Source organism: Ziziphus jujuba, chromosome 4 (assembly GCF_031755915.1).
Source record: "Ziziphus jujuba cultivar Dongzao chromosome 4, ASM3175591v1".
NCBI classification, from domain to species: Eukaryota; Viridiplantae; Streptophyta; class Magnoliopsida; order Rosales; family Rhamnaceae; genus Ziziphus; species Ziziphus jujuba.
This window is the reverse complement of record NC_083382.1, coordinates 1,236,014-1,261,986: the sequence shown is the minus strand read 5'-3', so window position 1 is coordinate 1,261,986 and position 25,973 is coordinate 1,236,014. Positions and strand designations below refer to the sequence as shown.

The 25,973-nt window shown below is 36.7% G+C and overlaps 1 protein-coding gene and 1 long non-coding RNA gene across 5 annotated transcripts in view; both read right to left on the bottom strand.

Annotated features, from left to right (window-relative positions):
• Positions 1 to 409: 409 nt before the first annotated feature.
• On the bottom strand, positions 410 to 4,173 carry LOC132803367 (uncharacterized). Its single transcript, XR_009638552.1, has 2 exons — positions 1,165 to 4,173; positions 410 to 787 (listed from the first exon to the last, which is right to left on the bottom strand). It is a non-coding gene; the product is annotated as an uncharacterized LOC132803367 (long non-coding RNA).
• Positions 4,174 to 4,257: 84 nt separating this feature from the next.
• LOC107415826 (protein LEAD-SENSITIVE 1) overlaps positions 4,258 to 25,973 on the bottom strand; it is a 60,391-nt gene continuing 38,675 nt past the window's right edge. The window contains exons 1-4 of one of the 4 annotated variants that reach the window (XM_048471579.2): positions 7,615 to 7,979; positions 6,952 to 7,002; positions 5,930 to 6,121; positions 4,258 to 5,286 (exon numbers count right to left, since the gene is read on the bottom strand). In XM_048471579.2, coding sequence (XP_048327536.1) covers positions 4,451 to 5,286; positions 5,930 to 6,121; positions 6,952 to 7,002; positions 7,615 to 7,798 — 1,263 coding nt within the window. In that variant the 5' untranslated portion in view covers positions 7,799 to 7,979 and the 3' untranslated portion in view covers positions 4,258 to 4,450. Of the gene's footprint in view, positions 5,287 to 5,929; positions 6,122 to 6,951; positions 7,003 to 7,614; positions 7,980 to 25,973 lie in introns of those variants that run through there. The other 3 variants (XM_060816133.1, XM_060816135.1, XM_048471578.2) reach the window with 3 other exon arrangements.

The following is a 25,973-nucleotide window of genomic DNA, read 5'->3' as shown; positions in this document are numbered from 1 at the left end:
GACCTCACACAACAGAAGATATATCCAGAGAAACATTCACATGCGTAGACATGTTCCTCCAGAAAGTGGGATATAATATGTCTCTGCCAGCAACAGTTTGTAAAATCATGACATTAATCACAATATGGAACGTTCCAAAGACATTAATGATAGCACAAGACTAATTGGGCTAACAACGAAAACAAAAAAATTCAAACAAGGAATACAGTAAATATTTGCCCAAGTACGATGCAACACCTAAGCAGTGGGTCCCTAAATTCAATATGGGCGATGTCTATATCATCCAACACAGTTACAAAAACAAATTAAATTGTCAACTGTTAAAGATATCAAAATGGAAACTTTGTTCTATCAACTAAAGATATCCATGGAAACTTTGTTCTATCAAAGTGGATAACTCATCAGAGAAAAGGAAATGATGAAGTTATAAATTCAAGTACCAATGTTCAGGTGTCAAAATCAAAGCAAACAATTAAATAAACAACAACCATACATTAGAATCCGTCTTAAATCCTCATAATCAATACAGTTAAAGTGAAAATCTACTCTCGTAAGAAAAGACCCAGAAACAAAAAATAGGAACTCATGTTAAATACTCTTTAGAAGAAAAAATGGAGGAGAAGAAGAAGCTCGCCATGATGGGCATAACTATAGATGTGCCTCCATGTGCAGATGTGATCCCCAGGCTCCAGATCCTCCCTCTGGATCTTATTCGACAACACCATCCAGGTCATGTTCCAGAGCACCCTCCAGATTGTTTTACAGCTCCGGTGATTACAAAGTAGAACTGGAGAAATAGAGAGATTAGAATTTACAGTTCACCTGACAAGGAAATTTTAAGTTAACACATGAGGATGCACCACTTCCCAAAAACATAACAGGTCTCCCTGAAGTATTGTAACCATAAAGCAAATCAACCAGCCATAAAGTGAAAGTGTTTTGGCAGCCATATAAGAAAAAGTATTTGAGTACCAGCTCTCTTATTGAAGAAAAACTGAATCGTACTTATTTCATTTAATCTCCAACCTTTGCAATAAAAATGATTATTTTAGAAGTAAGCAATGAACAATATCATACAACTTGCCTTCCACTAACCATAACCGTCAAGTTTGCTTCAGATTAACACCATAAAGCTTTACAAAATTTGAAAATCCTTTCACCAACCTGGTAAATTGACGGATCATTGAAGGGTTGGACCAAAGCTTCCCAAGCTGTGAAATACATGAATTCGTGATTTTATAGGTTCTCATGGGTTTCATGCCATTATCATACCATCTCTGACCTCATAAAGATTCATAAGAAATCAATTTAAATTCTATTTCAGTTACTCCAACATTGCTTACAATGTTCAATGCACAAAGAAAATCTGTCAGTCCAAAGAGGAGGAAATTTTTTTTGATGTTTTTTGTTATAAAATTTTGATAACTAGACATAAATCCTTTCAAAATGAAATTCCAATCAAATTTGTAAAAACAGACAAATAATCACATTTTCAAAGCAGCATAAATCCCATATAAATATACGAATACCCACAGACTGATAAAACAGGACACTTTATTAGATAAACGAAAATGAGTGCAAAAATCAAAGCACACGATTAAATGAACAAAACCCACATGTGAGAATCCTTGGATTAATCCTATGACCGACATATATAGCTAACATGTATACCCATATTTAACAGTCGTCAAATGAATAAATTGAGGAGAAGAAAGAAATCGTGATGTTGGTGCCTCCTATGTAGCTGCCCTCCCTCAGGATGCTGTTCCACACCAACCTCCAGAAGATTTTATTCACCTCTTCCATCTTACACTTTGGATTTGATCCCATCATTAAACACCTGAAATGGAACAGAAGAATTTGGTGACGACAGCCATCAGGTTGGGAAATGTGACCCATGACGGGACCAATTTGTTCCCTCCGGTTCCGGATGATCGTCCCTGACAGCACCCTCCTGATCCGCAGTTCCTTCAACATCACTCCCATCCTAATCAGTTGAGATTAATCCTAACTAGAGAAAGGTAAGGAGGGCAGAGGCAAATGAAATTTCAGGTACTTGTGAGAATCACTTCCTTTGTCTCTGCTTGTGGATGTCAGTCGGATATCCAACAGGGAAGACTGGAATCCGACTCTGAACTTACAATAAGAGCAAGAGCAAAGCGACCAAATGAGACAGAATTCCAGGACTCTAATAAAATAATGGAAATGGACTTGTCCTAGATACAAACTTATATTCCAGCGATTGAACTGGCACCAAGTCGCTAAAGGAAGGAGACCCCGTAAAGACTTCTCAGCAATCCAAATCAGCAACAATGGAGAAAAGCAAGTACAATTTGCATATCTGAAACAATGGTCTGCACCTTCCACAAACATGGAGCTGGCAAACCTTTTTTAGCACATGCTAGTATTCGGTTATCTGATTCAATGAAGTTATCGGATAATGCCTAATCTGCCAGCCATGAGAACCCCATAAAAAATTACATAGGCTTTAGTTGTTATAGCTGAGCTTTGTTAACAACCACACCTCTCCAACCACATGAAAATTGCTTGTGCTTCCACGACTATGCCTCTACCATCCCTAATGAGGATTCCTAAAGAACCATGGTTAGCATCAACACAAAAAGACCCATCACAATTTATGTGTCACATCTCACCTTTCTTCTTCATTTGTGTTTCCCTTTTTTGCAGGTACAAAACTTAAGAAGTAAAAGATGCTAGGATTCCATAATCAACAAGTACAGGATACCAGTGCTAGAGAGTTTTCTACTAATCCACTTACCATACAATACTATTTGGAGGTATACACCTCCAGAAACTAACATGCATATGTTTAAGAGATGGATATGTGAGATACTCAAATTATATTTTTTATTTTGCTTCTGATGGACAGAGACAACATCTACAAAGAGGAGTTTCTTTACTGTCTCAACTCATTCCAGTCAGCGATATAACAGCAAAAGAAATCGGGAAATCAAAAGAGAAAAGCCATCTTTGACACCTTAAACACCACACACACACACACATCCACAAAATACGATCTTTCCATCCAAAGAATTCAGGCTCCAAGGCACTTAACCAAATTCACAAACGTGTAGCAAAATATGTATACAGACAATACTTACATATTTACACACATAAACATGCTCCTTTACAAACAAATAGACGGCAATGATCTCTGGAATTGACCCAATCTACCCTGCGTGTAGAAAATTCCCTCATCCCCAATTTAATATATGTCCACCCAAAAAAATAAAAAATAAAAAATAAAAATCATTTTTTTGTGGTCTTTATTCACTTAAACAAATATATTTAGTGTTTAGACAAAGATTAAAAGAAAAAAATAAACACTAGGTAAGATAAAGGAAAATGATGAGGCTATCTGTGAATTAAAAGTAATAATTTTTGCATGCGAAAATTAAAGCAGGTAATTAAATAAACAAAACCAACAAGTAGAATCTTTGCTAGACCCTAAAGCGATATAGTAAACATGTAAATCTACTTGTAAAAAGAAAAAGAAGAAGAAACAAACAGAAACCCCATGTTTGATACTCTTTCAGGAAGAAGAAGAAGAAGAAGAAGAAGAAGAAGATCATGATGGGCCGGACGTACAGTAGACCCCTTTTTGTATGTTGTTCGACAGCACCTTCTGGATCATGTTCGACAGCACATCTATATCATCCAAAACAACAACGTTGTTGGGAGTGCTGTCGAACAAGATCCAGAAGGTAAACGAACAACATGCGAATCGCACTTCCTTCCTTCGTCTCTCAAAGACTCAGCACTTCATTTGCACTTTGTTTATGTTTTTGTTACTTTTGGTAACACTGTTTTCTTAAAATAAAATAATAAAAATGTGTTTCGTTTGTGTGCTGGAACCTAGAAATTATAAAGGAGATTCTTCCTTGGAAACGTTTCTCTACTATGGAAGTGTACTCTACAACGGGCTCAGCTTTTCTTTTTTCTTTCTTTTTTTTTTATTTTTTATTTTTTTATTTTTTTTATTTTTTAGCTTCTTTATTTATTTAGTTTATCGCAAAGTCTTCACAAAGAAGAACAACTGCAATTTACGATTTAGCTGATATTTGGTGAGGGAATGAGCAGGGGATTGAAAAGATTTAGGGCTTCCTTCTCAAGAATTGGAAAATAAATAAATAAATAAATAAACATAGTGAAGTGTCGCAGAGTTCAAAAGGAGGTTTAAGAGTGTTTCTTTCATTTCTTTGTTTTTTTTTTTTTTTTTTTTTTTTTTTCGTTTGAAACTGTCTAATTTACGTCAAACAATACATTTCAGTACAATAGTTCAGAAAAGGGTACTAATGGTATCCAACACTAGCTGGACATGCTTAGTAATTCGTTACAATGCGAAGCCTAAGCCTTATCGTCTGAAGGCGGATACAAACACTGCTCTCAAAAGTATTTAAGAGAGAGAAAAATTAACAGTTTTTTTTATTTATTTATTTTTTTTGTTTTCCGGATCACAGGGAACAAAGAGCAGCCGGCACACTGTAGCAGTCAATATAAACCAGCCAAGTCGATAACTTATACACTCTGTAGTCAACTGCAGCACACCACAACAAATCCACCAAATTGCAACCAGCAGAAGATGGTATGCAAGACGTTTCAGAATCAGAAATGCGGAGTTAAATTTAACACTACCGGGATACCTAAAATTACCAGAGCTCTCTTCTTCAGCCAGTCTCTCATCTGCAGCTTCACCAGCACTATGACAAACTCTGACATCCGAAGCCAATCTACAGGCAGAGTAAATGCCATAACCAATAACAAAATGCAGACCAGTAATCCTGACAGCCGGGAATCGAATTATAGAGCAAATTACAGCAGAAATGGCAACAATGAATGATGCTGCCTGTCCACTCCTGCCAACACTAAAATTGTAGTCCGCCACTTTAAAGCCTGTTTTGCAATATATTGCAAAGTCTTCACAGTTGTTTTTGAAAAGGTGGTAGTCACCAAAGCCATTCTTGAGGTGGTAAGAACAACGGTGCTCGACAACTTCAAGCGGAGCACTATGGGCACGGGTACATGTACCCCCTCGTGTTTTGGCAATAAAGACAAGTAAATTAACACCATATTCAAATCGATAAAGTTTTCCACCCAAAAGAAAATCATCTATGCTGGTAGTAACCACACTATCAAGCCTTAACTGGTCACTGTTTAACGCACAAGTACTTTTTGAAGTATGGGATGGAGACGAGCTGAATATAATACGATCTTTTCCTCCTCCTCGTGTGAAGTGTATAACCTTTCCTTCACCGATATGTATCCCTGGAGTGACATTGCAGGCAAATAAGCATCAAATTCATAAAGTTTGCATACAATAAGAAACAGATGGGGATTCTCATCATATGGTAATACTGGGTTCTGAAGCACCAAAAACCGTATCAAGTGAAAGAGATTGAATTGTGTGGATCTAATACAAGCAATTAAATCCTTAAATGTATGAAGAGAACAAAATGGAATCGTGGTTGTATCAAAGTGGATATCACTAATTAGATAAAAGGAAACCGATGAAGCTGTGAATTCCAGTATTGATTTTCAGGTGTCAACAAAAAGTAAACAATTAAATAAACAATAGCCATAAGTTAGATCACTCCTAAATTCCATAACCAATATGCAAATATACTCTTACAAGGGGAAAAAAATCCACCCCAAAAAAAAAAAAAAAGAAAAAAAAAAGAAAAAAAGAAAGAGTTATGCTATTTGTCACCATAGGTTATCATCACAAGTAAGACACATAGCTGATAGGGCAAGCACTACTTGGATGAATTTAATTTTCTTTTGACTTTTCAAATTAAAAACCTAATATGGAAAAGTGAACCCTTTTGGGTAGCCAATTAAAATTTCACATGGCATATGACTAACAACAGTTTCCAAAGAAGAAATGGAGACCGAGATGAAAATTAATTACCGTGATGGGCATAGCTATAGCTATGCCTCCATGTGTAGACGTGATCTCCAGGCTTCAGTTCCTCCCTCTGGATCTTGTTTGACAGCACACTCCAGGTCATGTTCAACAGCATCCTCCATATTGTCGGACAGCTCCAGCGACTGAAGTTGCTCGATGCAGATGCACCACTTCCCATGTCCATAAGAGGTCTCTCTGAAGCATTGAATCCCAAACAAACCAACCAGCCATAAGGTGAAAATGTTTTAGTTTAACTAAAAGGTAGGTTGCATGCTCCATACGTCCTTAAATGAGTTTGTTATTAACACATGCTCAACTGAGGTCCATGCAGGACCTTCACTGCTCAGGCACACTAAAATTAAATTTGGTGCAGAGGAACGTTGCGGGGTTGAACAAATAAACTTAGCAAACAGATAAAAGAAAATGAGAAAGGTAACATGAGTAAAAACATAGCGAAACGATAATTAAATATATTAAAACATAATAAACCAAAAACGTGATAGTAATACTAAAAGCAACCAAAAAATGCTGTTATGCATTGATCATCCATCTTCTCATCTTACAAAGTAAAGCATGACCACTGAAACATATATTCGATGCCAATCATCGAGTGATGGTCATCATATCAATTATAGCCACAGAAAACCAGACACAAAGGTTTTTATTATGGCTTATTTTATTTTGTTTCCATTCATGAGAATTTAGCATTTATTATCCTAATTATCATACTGGTTTCCTAAAGTTTAGGTCACATTTGAATTTCCCACAAACTTCATAAAATTAAGTTTAAAACTAAATTTTGGCTTATGATTTCATTATTATAGACTAGTAAAACTCTATTTCCAACTCCTATTGCTAATTGCTTTCTTTCTCATTGCCAAGTATTAATAGGTAGTGCATCAACACACACATAAAAATTGTACTTCCTTCAATTTAATCTCCAATCCTTGCAATGAAAATGTCTCAAGTTTACTTCAGGCAGACGTCATAAACCTTTACAAAATTTTAAAATTTCTTGCACCAACCTGATAAATCAATGGATGGATCATTGAGGGATTGCACCACAGCTTCCCAACCTGTGAAAGTTCAAAAACTATATACTTTTATAGAGGTTGTATAAGTTGCTGTGGGTGCCATGCAATTATTCATACCATCTCTGACCTCATAAAGAGGCATAAGAAAAATAATTCATATTCTATATTTGTTTAGTTGCTCTTACATTTCTTGCAATGTTCAATGATCAAAGAAAAGCATCATGTTGATTCAAAGAGGATACTCTAGAGGGGAGATATCAAAGAGAAAGGAAATATTACATGGTTTTTATTGTAAAAACTACCAAAAATAAAAATAAAAAGAAAGCTTGCAAAAGGAAACTCCCATCAAAATTAGAAGAACAAACAACCAAGCCAATCAGATTTTCAAAGAAACTATGAATCCCATTTAAATATACATAGATCCGCATTCCATAGACAGATAAAATAGGAACATTTTGTAAGAAAATAGAAAATGATCGACCAAGCTAGATATGGATTAAAAGTAAAGGTTCTGGGGTGTGAAAACCAGAGAAGACCAATAAATAAACAACACCCATATAGGTTACTAATAATCACAGCTCACCAATATTGTTTAATAGTTTTCATAAGAACGAAATGGAGAAGAAGAAGAAGAAGAAGAAGAAGAAAAATTACCAGGATGAAAGTAGGTGTCGTTGTGCGACCATGTGAAAATGAGATTCATGATGGGCTTGTCTCGCTCCCTGCTCGATAGCAATGTCCGGCTCCGGGCTTTCTTCTTCGACACCATGACGGGCTGGAGTCGGTCCCTACTGGAAGGCACCCTCCGAATCCGGAGCTTCGTCTTCTTCGACAGCATCGCGTCCTTGTTTGTCGGTGTGTTTGAGTTGAATTTGGTCGGATTCGTCGGGTGATGTACACCGATAAGAGGGGAGGTCTCCGAAGCCGGTGAAGGGTGGGAAATAAGCGCGAGCAGAGCAGGTGAAAGCGACAAGAGTAAAAGGTGGGAGTGTGTTCTATGAAACAGAACTGCAAATGAATGTTTCTTTAATATTTGGTGGTGTTGCGGGAGTCGAAAATTTTGACTAAGAAAACGAACCGCCTTACTAGGAATTTTTGGGGATATCTCCATTGAATACGATCCTGACACGTGTCCTAGAATATGCTCTGGAACCGTAGATGCTTCCTAATTGGACAACACGCCACCTTTTCTTGCGGGCTTGGTAAGATAATAGGGCAAATTTTATATCTGTTTAACGAGAAAATCTTCAGTGCAACGGTGGTAACAGGTCAGCTGGGACCATTTTAAGTTGACATCTGTTCAAATTCAATGTCAGTTTATTTTTTTAATTTATTATATTCATTTTTATTTTTTTTATTTTTTTTAAAGTTTTAAAACCTTTTGCAGGAGAAAAGCATGGAAGCCAGGCCCTTATGGATGGGTTTATGGTTTATTCCTTCTCTATTACCATTGTGATTAAGGATTTAAATGAAAACATAATAATTAAAACAAAGATAAATAAAAGCATTCTCCATGTAAAGCTACATAACTCTCCAAAACCTACATTCCAGAAGCATTAGAATTTTCCAAAATCTTCATTCGAACGCATTAGAGAGAGAAAGCTAGCCTTCAAAGAGAGCTCCAAAGCTCTTTATTTTTTTTTCTTTTTTTCTTTTATTTTATTTTATTTTTTTTGTTTTGTATGTGTGTTAAAATCATCATGGAAATCTTAGATCCAAATCAAATGGGAACCGTCGAATGGAGATAGAGAGGTGCATTATTCTAATAGACCCACTTATGCAAGATCTCATGTGTTACAGTGCTCGAATGCATTGTCTATCCATCCAATATAAATAAAAAACAATTTGAAAATGAATGAGTTCTGTGGATGGGTCAATTTAAAGGAAAAATAAAAGTATGGCTTTGAAGATCTAAAATTGCAGACAAAGAAAAGAATAGTTCATTTATGCTATGGAAGGGAAGAAAAAAAGTCTTTTGAAGAAGGAAAAACTACCTGCAAAAGTTCTTATGTTTTCAAGAAAAAAAATAAAATAATAAATTAAATGGTGAAATGATATGGCATTTTTAACAGGTGTCAAATATTAACTTGAATTGGTACCAGATCATCTGGTACCACCGTTGGACTGAAGATTTTCTCTTGTTTAACGTAGCATAAGCTTATATTGTAGCAAAGCATACAGGTATACATACATATGGAATTTTATGTTCTTTTTTTTTTTTTTTATTTACACAGGCTGGGATGTGGAATTTTATGTGTTTGTGTTACCTCTGCCTAATCGTTCATGTTAGTTGAGAATTGATAACCAAAAATTTTAATTTAGTATTCTGTTAATTTTTATTTTTTTTATACCTCTAATATATAACAGTTCAATTTTTATTTTTATTTTTATTTTTTAACCGAATATAACAGCTCAATTGATTTTTTTTTTTGGTTTCAAACAAACAGGAAATTTTATTTTTATATTAATAAATAAGACTTTAAAAAAAAAAATCATAGTTTCATTCGTTCACATGCACATCGCAAATAGAAAAATAATTTCTATAATTGTAACACCCCGTCCCAAATCGCACCGGAATCCGTGCATGTTGACCGAGGTTGACCGTTGACCGTTGACCGAAGGCATCAAAAGTTGACTTTTTGACTCGGTGGGAATTTCGAGTTGACCAGGGTACCGTGGCGAAGTGCACGATGCCCCGAGTTCGTAGACTGGTAGCACGTCGAAAACGGAGCTACGGTTTGAAAGTTATGGACGAAACAAGTTGCAGTCCAAACTGTCCAAGGAGTGCCGGAGTTGACTTTTTGTTTATGGGGAAATGAGCTTTGACTCATACATGGTTGTGAAGTGCTCGTCGATATGAGTTCACAGACTAGCGGCACGCTCAAAACGGACATCCGATTAAAAAGTTATGGACATTTGAAGTTTACCGGATACCGTAATATTTTAATGTTTTTGGGTCGTGAACAGTGAAATGCCACGTGTCAACTTCTGATTGATCCACGTGGCATGAACAGTGTCACACAGGGGTTTTTATTTGTTAAAACTCTCGGGAAAGAGAGAGAAAGAGAGAGAGGAGAGAGAAAGAGAGAGAGAGAGCCGCTGACCACTGGAATTTTTCAACTGTTCCGGCCGAGTTACTGTGCACGCGCCAGCCAGCAAGCTTGCCCTCCTCATTTCCGGCAAAACCTCCAAAGTTCGGCGGCGAGTTTTTCCCCTCCACCGTCGGCCACCACAAATTGACCCTTTTTCAGCCATTTTCCGGCCACACGTGCTGTACACCCTTGATCCTCTCGTAAAGTCCGGCCGACCCACCAAAAATCACGGCCATCGGACCACCGACGCGCCGGGATCGGAGCGTTTTCCGGCGAGGGGCCGGAAATATTCAAACGGTGATTTCTCCGCCGTCCGACCTCCGTTTTGCTCACCGCCGATCCCGTTGGGTTGCTCTCCTCAAGATCTACAAGTCTGCAAAATTTCACGACCAACGGCCACCGCACACGCCGCCGCCGGTGACCGCGGCGGCTCGCCGGAAAATACTGTTCCGGCGAGTACCCGAAATTCCGGCCAGCTCCAGTCCGTAGTGTTCGACCTCCTGAACCCGAATCCGGCTTCCGTTTCTGCCAATTCGCGACGGTTTGGGAGAATTGCGGAGCCGAAACCCTCAAAGCTTTCCGGCGAGATTCCGACCCCATCGAGTCCGATCACCGGGAAGTAAGACCGAATCCGTGATCCTCATCACGCGAGCTTCGATTCGGTATATAATTCGTAACCCTTTAGATGTCGTTTGCTGTTCGCTCCCTTGGTATCCATTTGGGAATTTCTCGAATAAAATATTAATATTTTTGGTTTGTGCACTGTGGTTGTTTAGGTGCACGCGCGAGTAGTGGAGTTGATCCCGAGGAGGATCTTAGTTGATTTGCGTGCTCCAGATGAGTGACCCACCTTCAAAAATTATTTTGGGCAATTAATTATATTTAATTGATATTTAAATTTATGCTCATGTGGTGTGGTTTATTTATGGTTTTATTTTGGTTAATTTATTTATTATGCATAAGCATAGTATGTTTCGGTATTATTTGTACGTGGTTTTCAGTATTGATTTTTCGGGCATAATTGGGTTAAATATTTCACGAAAATATTGGTTTGAATTTTATAAATTATGCCCGTGGTATTTTTATGGTTGCATCTCGTATTTCGAGGAAAATTGTGGTTTGTTGATTATCTCTGCTTCGTACCGGGTTGTTGAATAAAAATATGTGGGATGGTGTTTTGTGAAAATTGGTATACTTCCCACGGTGGTTTTTGGAAAAACGGTACGGTTGGTTACTTATGGTTATTTTTTTAGACGCACTCATACAGTATTGGTGTTCTGGTGTATGGTGTATGGACACGTGGTAGTGCACGGTTATTATCTGGTTTAGCGCACATTTATTACTTCACCCGTGAGTTGCCATTGGACCGTGGGCAGGCAAGTTGTTATTGGCCACAGCCGCCCCCCTCCTTGGCCGGGTGATGGTTTTTAGCAGTCGGTACTGTCGGGACGCCGAAGTGACCGTTGCAGGTTTCTCTCTTTAACCCCCCGCCAGTCGGTGCTCGGGACGCTGGGTATCGGAGGGTATCACCGGTATATGGTGTGGTGCGTCGGTGTAAATTGCAAATAATGGTTTAAACCCCAAAGGTGTTCAAAATTATTTACTATAATTTATTATATTTTTATTATATATTTGGGGTATGTTTTCTATTTATTTATTGTTTATCAAATGGTTTAATCCCTTGGTTTTCGGGAGGTATGTACATTGGGTTTTGCGAAAAGGTTTTAAAAAGGGAACATTTCAAACGGAGCGATTGGTGAGAGTTTTGAGGGAAATTATTATTTTCCAACAGTTATTATTATTTATTTATTAATTGCTGGTAATTGTTCTATTCCTTAATTGCTATTACTATTATTTTTATTATCACAAAAGGTGTTCAGTAGTTCGGGTTACTCACGGAGATGATTAGCATCTCACACTCTTAAATTCCGTTCCCTTAGGTGCAAGTGGTGGTAGACGTTCTTCCGGAGCGAACCAAGTTTTCCGCTGCTGTTGTGTTTCGAGGAGTACTTCTTTACTCTTTCATTTCAGTGTATTATTTCTTTCAGCCTTGTTGTATTTCTGTTGTTTAGCACTTCTTAAAGCTTTGTATACTATTGGGATACTTCTGTTTTATTTATGCACTGGACTGTTGTTGCTTTTGAGAAGTGCTGAAATTTGTGGAACAATTTGTAGTTTGTGGGAGGAATAAGGAGATGTTTATAGAAGTGTGTTTTCAGTGCAGGTAATTTATGGTAAGTAAATCCCTTAGGGGAGGCTCTGTCGGATTTTCCGTTAGAGGGTCCGGTAGGGTTTCCCTGGGATCAGGGCTGTCTAGGGTTCCGGGGAAGGAATTCTGGACGGGTCCTGACAATAATACAGTTAGGTGGATGACTTGTATAACTGCTCCATTCTTTCAACCACAACCCAAAAAAAAAAAAATATATATATATATATATATATATATATATAAAATAAAAAAATAACTACTTTCCCTAATGCAATCCAGTCCGCAAGGACAAGCCCAATCCTAAGAACGTCATTTTTATTTTTTATTTTTTTGGGCTTGTAATTGTTACGTAGTACTTGGTCGGCTCAACTCCGGTGCACTATGGCTTGCTTGTTGAGCATTTGGTATATCTACCATTTGCTCGTATTTCTCCATAAAAATAAACGAGTTATCGGTAAATCAATTGTTTTTGGGGTGACTTTGTGCATCTTTTATGATGTTATAACTTCGCGGATTGAACAAATTGCTTTTCCATTATATAATAGCATTACACTACCAAATATTTTATCTATTGTGCATATAATTGTAGCATACAAATTATTTCAAATTCATATTAATTAGTAAAATGAAGGTACTGTTCAGCGTAGGTTTTGCTTCTACTTCTGCTTTGAAATGCATCTTAAACAAATTATTCTTTACTGATTTTGTTTAGAAGTACTTCTGCAAATAAAAAACATTTTTTAAAAATTATCCAAACATTTTCATCTTTTAAATTTTAAAAGTTATTTTTAAATTTTAAAAGTTATTTTTAACTTTTTAGAAATTATGTGAGACAAGATCAAAAGACTTTGATAAAATCCCATGAACATTGCATGTACAATAAGTTCAAATAGTAGAATCTACTTAGCATAGAGGTTTCTAAATCCAAACTTAAGGGAGGAGGGGACAGGGAAAAGAAGAAACAAATATTCATATTCTATAGAAGCATAGCCCTTTCCAACTCCACTTCGAAGAATAGAAAGTTTCCTCATCAAACCTTTCTAATTTGTTTAGTCCTCATCAAACCTTTCTAATTTGTTTAGATGTCACAAACACTACAACGGAAGTTGCTTGTGTCTCTACTGTCTCAATTCGTTCCAGTCAGTGAAAGAAAGAATTCAAACCCATGGGATCATCCTGATCTCCTATTATATAAATTTGGGATGGGCACCTCAAGAGAGAGACTATCTTTGACACCTTTGACCATAAAGACACACGAAATATAATCGTTACATAGAGATGTTTCAAGGAATAAACCATCAAAGGAATTTAACCAAATACAGGAAGGTCTATAATCTTCAGGATAAAACAATGGCAAATTATTTTTATAGACAATACTCGCATATATAGACATGTTCCTCCAGAAAGTGGGCTTTAACTCACCACTGCCAGCAATACATTTTTTGTGGTTCAATCCCAAGTCCCAACATCAATCACAACACACAACCTTGCAGAGAGATGGATGATAAGCACTAGGGTAATGAGGCCAAGTATAAAAAAGAAAATAAAAGACTCAAACATGGAATGTAAAAATTCTTTGCCAAAGTAGGATGTATTGTCAATCCCATGTGTGCCTATATTTAATAAGATCAATAATTCAGGCCAGTCACCTTGCAAAGCCAAAGCCTGTATATTCTAACACAAATAAATTAAAAACTCATGTATTTAAAGAGATCAAAATAGAAACTCAGTTGTACCAAAGTGTATATTTACTACTTTTTTTTTTTCCTTTTTTTTTTTAAATCAAGTCTGTATAACTCATTAGATAAAAGGAAATGATGAAGCTGTTAGATCAAGTATTGATTTTCAGGTGTCAAAACCAAAGCAAGCAAAAAAGTTGGCATCCCTGTTAAGTAAACAATATCTCAAGACAAAGACCTCTTAGACACCTTACACCACAGACAACAAAATATGATTTTTCTATGGAGAAGTTCCAAAGATTTAAGGATCAAAAGGCATTTGACCAATTACAGAAAGGTTTTAGCAAATTATAAACATAGAAAATAATATTTACATATGTAGAAAAGTTGTTCCTCTAGAAAATATGCGCCAATCACAAGAAGCAACCTTGCATAAACTTGAATACTAACACACTAGATTTAAGAAAACGAAAAATTCAACAAAAAATAATATACATATATATATATATATATATTTATATATTAAAGAAAACAAAGAAAAAATAAAGTAGATATTAGCCGAAGTAAGGATGTAACGCCAAACCAATTCATAAGATGAACAAGTCAAGATAGAAGCAGAAAACCAAAACCAAAGCAGACATTATTAGTACAACACTTGTAAGTCAATTACTTAGTGAACGTATATACGCAGTTTGATAGTATTAAGAAGAAGAAGAAGAAGAAGATCACTGTGATGGGCATAGGTATGGGCTTGCCTCCATGTATAGATGTCATCACCAAGCTTCAGTTGGTTCCTCTGGATCCTGTTTGACATCACCCTCTAGATCATGTACGCAACCTCTTCCATCTTATATATACCCAACATTAGATATCTGACAGGAACGATGAGGGGAAGATGTAACACCCCATCCCGAACCATGTCAGAATTTTTGCACATTGACCGAGGTTGACTATTGACTTTGACCGTGGACCAAGGGGTCAAAAGTTGACCTTTTGTTCCGGTTGGAATTCTAGGTTGACTGAGGTACCGTTACGAAGTAAACGTTGGCACGAGTTCGTAAACTAGTAGAACGTTGAAAACGGAGCTACGGTTTGAAAGTTATGAGCAAAACAAGTTGAGGTCCAAACTGTCCAAGGGGTACCGGAGTTGACTTTTTATTCATGCAAAGTTGAGCTTTGACTCATGCATGGTTGTGAAATACTAGTTGATACGAGTCCGTAGACTAGCGGCACGTCTGATTTGGACATGTGGTTTGGAAGTTATGGACCTGTAGAGTTTTTCAAATACTATATTATTTTAATATTATTTTTAAACATGTAACGATGTGCCACGTGTGACTTAATAAACGTGACCATGTGTCACCATGGTGAGATGTCACATGTCAACCATGTTTAATATCAAATTATTTTATTATTGTTGTTTTATGTAATAATATTATTTTTAATATTGTTTAATTAATTTTAAATTATTTCTTTTTATTTCTTTTTCTTTTCTTTTTTTTTTCTTTCTTTTTTTTTCTTTTCTCCACGTGGGAAAACACCTTCTCTTTTCTTTTCCTTTCCTTCCCTTCTTCTTCCCCGAGCCCGTCAAAAAACCAGCAGGAATTTTCCCTCTCTCTCTCTCCTTTGACTCTCTCCCCCTCTCTCTTTGACCGACCGCTTGGTAGGATTTCAGTTGCCAGATGGCCACACGCGCTGGCCACCGGTGAAGCCCAGCTCCCCGCGACCTCAACCTCCAATTTTCCCGGCCAATCACAGCCGGACGCGCCCAGATCGGGCCGGTGAAGTCGGCAGCGGCCGGTTAAGTTTTTCTGGCGATTCTTGCCGTTTCTGACCAACCCAGCCCGATCCATACCTCTATTCCACCATTTTCGACCCCTCTGAGTCCATTTCCGGGGTTAGATTGCCCAAAATCCCCACCGTTTGAGAGATCCCTCAAGTTTAAATTCGGCCGAATCTTTCCGACCAAATTCCGGCCACCGCCGGTCGAATTGGGCTCAATGGAGGTCGGTAATGTGATCCTCATCTCACAAGCTTTCCATAGACATATAATTTGTCAATTTTGGATAACGTTTGTGTTTGACCCTTCGGGTACCGGGTATTATTTACCGGAATAAAATATTAATTTGTTTGACTGTGTGTGAATTGTGTTCTAGGAGCACCGGTGAGTCGTGGAATTGATCCCACGGTGGATCATGGTTTAATTGCGTGCTCCAGGTGAGTGACCCACCTTTAAAATATTTTGGACAATTAATTATGTTTAATTGGTGTTTAATTGGTATTTAAATTATGCTCATGTGGTACAATTTAATTATGATTTTATTGTGATTTAATTTAATTATTATGCATGAGTAAAATATATTTCAGTAATAATCGTACGTGATTTTAAGTATTATTTTTCGGGCATAATTGGGTTAAATATTTTATGAAAATATTTGTTTAAATTGGTGGTTTAATTTTATAAATTATGCCCGCAGTATTTGAATTGTTGAACTTCGTATTACGAGAAAATTATGGTTTTATTTGTTATCGATGTTTTCGTACCGGTTTTTTAAATAAAAATATGTGAGATGGTAAGTGTGAATTTTGATATATTTCCCACGATAATTTTGGAAAACGGTACAGTTGGTTTAATAATTATTTTAGACTCATTCACACAGTATTGGTGTTCTGGTATATGTATATGTGGTTCAGCGCGCAAGTATTATTATTTCTCCCGTGAGTTGCCACTGGACCGTGGGTAGGCAAGTCTTATATAGTGCACACAGCCGCCCCCCTCCTTGGCCGGGATGATGGTTTCAGCAGCAGTACTGTCGGGACGCCGAAGTGCCGTTTGCAAGTTTCTCTCTTTAATCTCCCCACCAGTCGGTGCTCAGGACGCTGGGTATCGGAGGGCATCACTGGTATATGGTGTAGTGCGTCAAGTACAAATTTTTCGGATAGAAATTTCAAACCTCAAAGAGTACAAAATTATTTATTATAATTTATTGCAGTTTATTTATATTTGGGGTATTTATTTATTTATTTGTTGTTTATTAAATTATTTGGTCCCTTGGTTTTTGGGAAGTACGAATATCGGGTTTTGTGAAAATGTTTTAAAAGGGGAACATTTCCAACGGAGTGAATAGTGAGGGTTTTGAGAGAAATTGTTACCTTAATTGTTTATTTATTTATTTATTTAATTGTTCGGTATTGATTAATTAAATCCCTTTATTTGGTATATTATTAATATTAAAAGTGTACAGTAGATAGGGTCACTCACTGAGATGATTAGCATCTCACATTTTTAAATTCCATTCCCCTAGGTCCAGGTTGAGAGACTTGATCGTCCGGGGCAAGCCCGACGTCTCAGCTCGTTGCCGAAAGTCCAAGAAGTATTTCTTCCCTTTTTCCTCTTCATCTTGTATTGTTTCTGTATCTGTCATTGTATTAATCATATTTATTTGTATAATGCTCTGTATACTGTATTGGACGTGTAGTTATTATCTATGCACTGATTTACTGTTATTTTGAAGTGCTGTAAATTTGTGAAATCAATTTGTAGTAATATGGAAGGAATAAGGGGACGATTATAGAAGTGTGTTTTCAGTGCAGGTAATTTTGTGGTTAGTCCATCCCTTAGGGGAAGTTCTGCCGGATTTTCCGATGGAGGGTCCGGTAGGGTTTCCCTGGGATCAAGGCTTGTCTAAGGTTCCGGGGAGTAATTCTGAACGGGTCCTGACAAAGATATGGACAAAGATTAATAACTCCACATAAGGTGTAGCTACAAAATCGCGTCATTTCGTGTCATTTTTTTTTTCAGCATTATTCATCATATTTAAATACATAATTGAACCAATCACTAAACAACCGCTATCGAAAATAATACGATCAAGACGACGACCATCGAGATTTGAGTAGGTGTTCGTTTGCCATTGCTATAAATTCGCAATCATTTTTTTTTTTTAATTCTCTACTGAAACATTGCAATTTTGGGCAATATTATTTTTTTGTCAAATTTGGTACAAAATTTATCATTGGTAAAATTTGGCATTGGATCCAATCATCTATAAAGTTTGTGGGCTTCTCATATACTAGATTAATTTATTAATATTTTTGTTTCCAATAGGTAAAAAGTAATCTAAAAGTAGGCTTAATTACAATTGAATAAAATTTATAATTTGACAATACTATTTTTTAATATGTACTATCAGAAAATCAATGCTAAAAATTTGAATTAGCATTAGCATTTGTCATTGAAGATCTCATGTTAATGCCAAAAGGGGATTGTTAAGAGCATATTTTGACCAATGTCTCTCTAACTGTAGTATACAAATTGTCTAAGTTTATATTTAATAAACAAAATTAAAAATTTTGATTAAATCACATGAACATCGCATATAGAATGATAACATACACCTAACAGATTTTGCATAACAAAATACCCAAAAAGGGAGACATCATTGGTATCAAATACGGCTTAGAATTGTCCAATAAAGTACATGTGAAACTAAAACGACCAAATCTCTCAAGTGCAGCGCCAATTCCTCTATTTCAACTTTACAAACATATCGACGAACTCTAATATCCAAAAGCAATCTAAACATGCAGTACACGAAAAATCCCACAAATGCTAGCCAGGTAGAACCAGCATTTGACAATCGAAGCAAAGAAGAAATGGATACAACAATGGCGGCCAACAATGATGCTATCTGCCCACTCCTGCCAATGCTTATGCGAAACAATTGCTATCATCAACTAGGAGGCCAGTTTTCCAGCATATTGCAAAGTCTTCACAGTTATTTTCTGAAAGGTTGTAGACACCAAAGTCTTTCATAAAGAGGGTAGTCGCACGGTGCATGCGACTACAGGTGGGTCGCTAGGAGCAAGGGTACATGTACCTCCTCGAGTTTTGGCAAGAAAGAAAACTAGATTAGCACCATATTCAAAGCAGTGGAGAAAGAAAACTATCTAAGCTGGACAAGACCACATGGTCGAATGTTAGTTGATCACCACTTACTTGAACACAGGGATTGTCCTATGGATGGGAGTGAGATGAGCTTAATAGAATATGGCCTACTCCTTAAGTCAGGTGGATCACCTTTCCTTCACCCACAAATATCCCTAGGGTCACATTATAAGTAAACTGAGTGGCAGTGAAGTCATATAACATTAATTATGTTACCATAAGAAACAGATGGATTCTCATAATATGTAGAACAGGATTGCAAAGAACCAAATACAATACAAGTAAAAGAGATTGAGCAATAAAAGTGCAAATCTTATCAAACGTGTGTTCAATTACAAATCAATAAGTGGAAAAACTTACTACTGGATATTAGACCTAAACCTAAGAAAAATCTAGCCAAACTGATGGAGTTTCTAAATAACTTACCACATATTACAATCAGATTAAGTTGAAATAAAAAAGTGTTTGTGTTTACTTATAAGATAGAAGTCTATAAGTCCTACATTTTGAGGAGAGTGGATTACTAAACTTCTCAATCCTAATTCTGAAGGAGCATTGCTCCGTTCCAACTCCACTTCAAAACACAGTCAGATTCCTCATTAACCATTTCCATTTGTTCTCATAGATTATCCCAACATAAACAAAAAGCTAAACAATATATACATATATATACACGTGGTTGTCTTTTCTATCATCTCTGTTCTTGACCATCAATCTTTTGTACACCCCAAATTTTTATCATCCTCAGGTAAAATTTCATATTTGTAATGCAGAAAGGGTAGGCTGATAGGCGACCAACAACTCACTTTCTCATGTCTCAAATAGCCCAAGCAAATATGCAACTACTGTATGTGATTTGTCCCCATCAATCTAGTAAATAAGGGCAGGATATATATCAATGCATTGTTTCTCATGACAAGGGACAAACACTACAAGAGGCTAGGAGCTCCCCTTAAAGTCCCTGCTTTGTTTTATTTCATTCTAGTGAAAGAAAAAGACAATAACACACTAGATTAACAAAATAAGAAAACCAAAATAACAACCAAAGAAACAATAAAGTAAATCTTAGACAAAGTAGGAATAGGATGTAACAATAAATCTAATCCAGTAATAACATCAAGTTAATCAACAAATTACCCAAAAAGAAAAACAAATCAAGTTAGTGAAGCGTTAGAAGCAAAAACCATATTGTTTAGCACAAACAAAAAATCAAAAGCAGTAAGTTAGAAGAAGAAGAAGATCACCATGATGGGCATAACTGTAGGCATGCCTCCATGTGTATATTTGATCACAGGTTTGAGTTCGTTCCTCTGGATCTTGTTTAGACGGATACCAAAATGGATCACGCCTATTAATCGATAAATTAATCATTTATAGAAAGCAATGGCTGAATTTTTTTGGGTAATTATGTTTCTCCATAATTAGCTCGTTACCTGATACTCGTATTTACCATTTAACTTGGTCCATATACTCTGTTTATATGGCATATAATTATATCAGTATATTTTATTGAATTGTATTTAATTAATATTCTAATCATTTACAATAATTTACTCTATTTTAGTATCTCCAACTTCAATCTGGTCAGGTGCAGATGTTAATGATAAACCAATTAAATCAACTTTATTTGACTAATTTATAATATCAATTTGTATTATTTAGTTGTATTTTTTTATTCTTCTTAGAGTAGTGAACTTTTTTTTTCCCCACTACGAAGAGTACCTAGTAACAATGTCACAAAAATAATCATAATCTGTTATATGGTTTTTAATTAAATAATACTACAAATATCATCTAAGTTATTAAGTTATTTATTAAATATACATATGTCATTATTTTACTAATATATAAATATAATTTAAATATAGATAAATTAACCTTTAATAAATATGATTAAATAACAATATATATATATATATATATGTATTTAATAATGAAATTTGCATATGAAATTTGCATATATGGTACCAAACACCAACAAAATATATATACATGGAATTCTGCTGAGATGTTGAATAAAGCAGGCGAAGGTGTTGGCCAAGGTTTACTGGGGAGATCCAAGGGAAAAGTTGAGTGATGCTGTGGATGATCTTCAACTTGATTCTCTTGTTGTTGGAAGCAGACCCTTGGGACCCATCAAAAGGTAAACTATCATTTAAACTATGCAAATATATATATATATATATATATATATTTATGTGTTCATTTTATTTTTTGATCTTTTCTTTTTTCTTTTCTTTACCATCAACCAATGTTGATATTATAACTAAAATTTGCCGTTGCTAAAAACTTTTGCATTTATTCCAACACAAACCATTTTTGACACAAACCATTTTCTAATAATGAAATCAAAATTAATGGTTTCTAACAATAAATTTCCTTGACAAAAAGAAACTGGTATATTACACAATAACCCAACTGACCAATCATAGCATGCCATTTTGAAATTAGTGGACCTTTCTAATGAACCAACATAATTATTGCTCCTCCATAAAGACACATATACATAGATATATGATGATGATGATAATGTGTCAAAGCCTCTGTAACACCCCGTCCCAAAGTACAACGGAAATTTTTCAACTTTGACCGTTGACTTTGACTCTGACCATTGATCGAAGGGGTCAAAAGTTGACTTTTTGTTCTAGTTGGAATTCTAGGTTGACTAAGGCACCGTTACGAAGTACACGCTGACACAAGTTCGTAGACTAGTAGCACGTTGAAAACGGAGCTACGGTTTGAAAGTTATGAACAAAACAAGTTGAGGTCCAAACTGTCCAAGGGATGCCGGAGTTGACTTTTTATTCATGTAAAGTTGAGCTTTGATTCATGCATGGTTGTGAAGTACTAGTCGATACGAGTCCGTAGACTAGCAACACGTCCGATTTGGACATGTGGTTTGAAAGTTATGGACCTGTAGAGTTTTTCAAATACTGTATTATTTTAATATTATTTTTAAACGTGTAACATTGTGCCACGTGTGACTTATTAAATGTGACCATGTGTTACCATGTTGAGATGCCACATGTCAACCATGCTTAATACCATATTATTTTATTATTGTTGTTTTACATAATAATATTATTTTTAATATTTTTTAATTATTTTTAATTTATTTTCTTTTTATTTCTTTTTCTTTTTCTTTTCTTTTTTCTTTTCCCCCACGTGGAAAAAAAGGCCACGGGGGCCTATTCTTCTTCCTCTTCTTCTTCCTTCTTCTTCTTCTTCTCTTTTCTTTTCTTCTCTCCCTCGGGTCCACCGGCCTTCACCAATTCCGGCCACCCATTGCCCAGACGCGCAGGCCATAGACGTAGCCCAGCCGCCGGTGAGCTCACAGCCAAATTTGGCAGCCGGCCAGTCGGCGATGCGCCTAGATCGGGCGGTGGAAGCGGCGGCAGCCGTCCCTCTCTCTCCGGCCGATTGATCACCGTGCGGACAGCGGCAGGCCACACGCGCTGGACAGACCTGCAACCCACGACGGCATGACCTCAGTCACTCAATCTCCGGTCGGTGGGGTGGCTAACGCGCCGGGATTGGCCTCCAACGCCGGCGGCAGGTGTGTCGCTGGTTTGCCCATTTTCCGGCAGCCACCGGTCGTGCAACCGGTCCTTTCCCACTAATTTGGACCCTCTGATTCCAATTCTGAGCTCCAATTAACTCAACTCCTGTCGATTTGCAAGATGCAAAGGAATCAAGACCGGCCGAAGCTTTTCGGCCAAATTCCGGCCACCACCTGCGAATTGGGGTCGATGGAGACCGGTAATGCGATCCTCGTTCCACAAGCTTCGATTCGGTATATTATTCGACAATTTTGGATAACGTTTATGTTTGACCCCCCGAGTACCGGGTATTATTTACCCGAATAAAATATTAATTTATTTGACTATGTGTGAATTGTGTTCTAGGAGCACAGGTGAGTCGTGGAATTGATCCCATGGTGGATCGTGGTTTAATTGCGTGCTCCAGGTGAGTGACCCACCTTTAAAAATGTTTTGGGGTAATTAATTATATTTATTTGGTATTTAATTGATATCTGCAATTATGCTCATGTGCTAGAATTTAAATATAATCGGGAAAAATATTATTTTATATATATATATATATATATTTACCCATTGATGCTAAACGGAATTTTGGGTTACTAAAAAATTTTCGATTATTATTTTATTGTGATTTAATGGTATTTATTACACATGAGCAAGTATTTTCAGTAATTCATTGTGTTTGGATTTTATATTATTTTTGGGCATAATTGGTTTAAATATTTTAAGGAAAATATTTGTTTAATTTGGTGGTTTAATTTTTATAATTATGCCCGTGGTATATTATTTGTTGGACCGCGTGTTGCGAGAAAAATTATTTTTATATTGTTATCGATGCTTTCGTACCGGGTTCGTTAAAAGGAAATGTGGGATGGTAAATTTGAGAATTGGTATATTTCCCACGGTGATTTTGGAAAAACGGTACGGTTATAATTTATTTAATAATTATTTTAGACACACTCATATAGTATTGGTGTTCTGCTGTATATGTGGTTTAGCGCGCAAGTATTATGTCTCCCATGAGTTGCCATGGGACCGAGGGCAGGCAAGTCTTATATATTGCGCATCAACCGCCCCCCTCCTTGGCCGGGATAACGGTTTCAGCAGCGGTAATGTCAGGACGCCGAAGTGCCGTTTGCAAGTTTCTCTCTTTAATCTCCCTGCCAGTCGGTGCTCGGAACGCTGGGTATCGGAGGGTATCACTGGTATATGGTGTGATGCATCAAATACAAATTTTTCGGATAGAAATTTCAAACCCAAAGAGTACAAAAATTATTTATTATAATTTATTACATTTTATTTATAATTGGGGTGTTTATTTATTGTTTATTAAATTAATTGATCCATTGGTTTTCGGGAGATACGAATATCGGGTTTTGTGAAAATGTTTTAAAAAGGGAAACATTTCCAACGGAGTGAATAGTGAGGGTTTTAGGAGAAAATATTACTTCAATTGTTTATTATTATTTATTTATTTAATTGTTGGTATTAATTAAATTTCTTTATTTGTTATATTAATAATATTAAAGGTGTTCAGTAGATAGGGTCACTCACTGAGATAATTAGCATCTCACATTTTTAAATTTCGTTCCCCTAGGTCCAGGTCGGGAGACGTTGATTGTCCGGGCGAGCCCAACGTCTCAGTTCATTGCCGAAAGTCCAAGAAGTATTTCTTCCCTTTTTCCTCTTCATCTTGTATTGCTTTATCTGTCATTGTATTAATTCCACATTTATTGTATAATGCTCTGTATACTGTATTGGACATGTAGTTATTATTTATGCACTGATTTACTGTTCTTTGAAGTGCTGTAAATTTGTGGAATCAATTTGTAGTATTGTGGGAGGAATAAGGGGACGATTATAGAAGTGTGTTTTCAGTGCAGAAAATTTGTGGTAAGTCCTACTCTTAGGGGAGGTGCTGCCGGATTTTCCGTTGGAAGGTTCGGTGGTATTTTCCTGGGATCAGGGCTTGTCTAGGGTTCCGGGGAGGAATCTTGGACGGGTCCTGACAGCCTCAATTTGGTAGGGTGCTGCTTGATAGTGTCAGCAACTACGTGGTGACAAATGCTTCTTGTCCGGTTACTGTGGTGAAAGAACCTCAATATCAAAATCCCAATCCGTGAAGCCAAATTAAAAATCTTGAACTGTTAAGGACTTAAAACATAAATACAACAAATATATAATTGTGGTTGGTTAAATATTGTATTGTGATATAGTGCTTGATGTGTTTGTCTTTGATTGCTCGTATGTTTTATATATTATCTATCTAATTTGTCTAGTTGGCATTAGGTTGGTATTAGGTTTGTATGTATACCATTTTCCAAATTGAAATGCGGTTCTTATAAGTTGAAATTTTGCATCTTGTCCTATACATACATATATCTATATATATATATATATATATATATTTTGTATTTGAATAATAGTTCGGTGAAATTTGAAATTCAATTCCAACTTAATTCTTGCACGTAAGACACAAAACTTAAACTTAATTCTTGCATGCGAGACACAAAACTTATATTAGCATGAAACTAAATAAAGTAACAAGGGAATTTATGCATATTGCTTGTATCTATTAATTTTACATTAGGAGACTGTTTAATATTTTGTTATATGAATAGCTAGTTATATTTGCTTTCACATGAAAAAATAAAAATATAAATAGTTAGTTAGATTTGCTCCTTGCCTCATTCCGAAGTACACCGGAAATTTCTCAAATTTGATTGAGGTTGACTGGGTTTGACGGTCATTAACCGAGAAGGGGTCAAATGTTGACTTTTTGCTTCTGGTGGAATTTCACATTGACTGAGGTACCGTTAAAAAGTACACATTATCATGAGGTCAAAAACGGAGCTACGGTTTGAAAGTTATGAGCAAAATAAGTTGAGGTCCAAACTGTCCAAGGGGTGCCGAAGTTTACCTTTTGTTCGTGCAAAATTGAGCTTTGACTCATGGATGGTTGTAAAGTACTCATTGATATGAGTTTATAGACTAGTGGCACGTCCGATTTTGACATATGGTTTGAAAGTTACAGACCTGTGAAGTTTTTCCGAGACAGCATTTACTATTCATGATCTGCATGTGTGTGAACAGTGGTGCCATGTGTCAAAAAAATGGACCCACCCGTGAGTGCACAGTGGCACCCATGGGCGTTTTGACTGGCTGAGAAGGGGACGGAGGAGAGAGAAAGAGGATAGAGAAAGAGACAGATAGAGAGAGAAACCCAATCGCCCAACTACCGTTCACCCATTTCCGGCCACCAGAACAGTACACGCTCCACCTTAGCTTGAAGCCCACCTGAAAACCAGCCGGCCAGCCAAAAATCACGGCCAACCGAATGCCGACACGTCCGGATCGAGACTTTTTCCAGCGGCGGCGCCGATTACTTCAAACCCAGATTTCTCTCCATTCCGACCTCTGTTTGCCTCATCGCTAGTCCCCTTGAGTCACCCATTCTCCGATCTACCTTTCTGATGTGATTCTACCCGAGCCCGCTCAACCGATAACCCGTTGGGGTGCTGACTCGACACGGATGAAGACTAA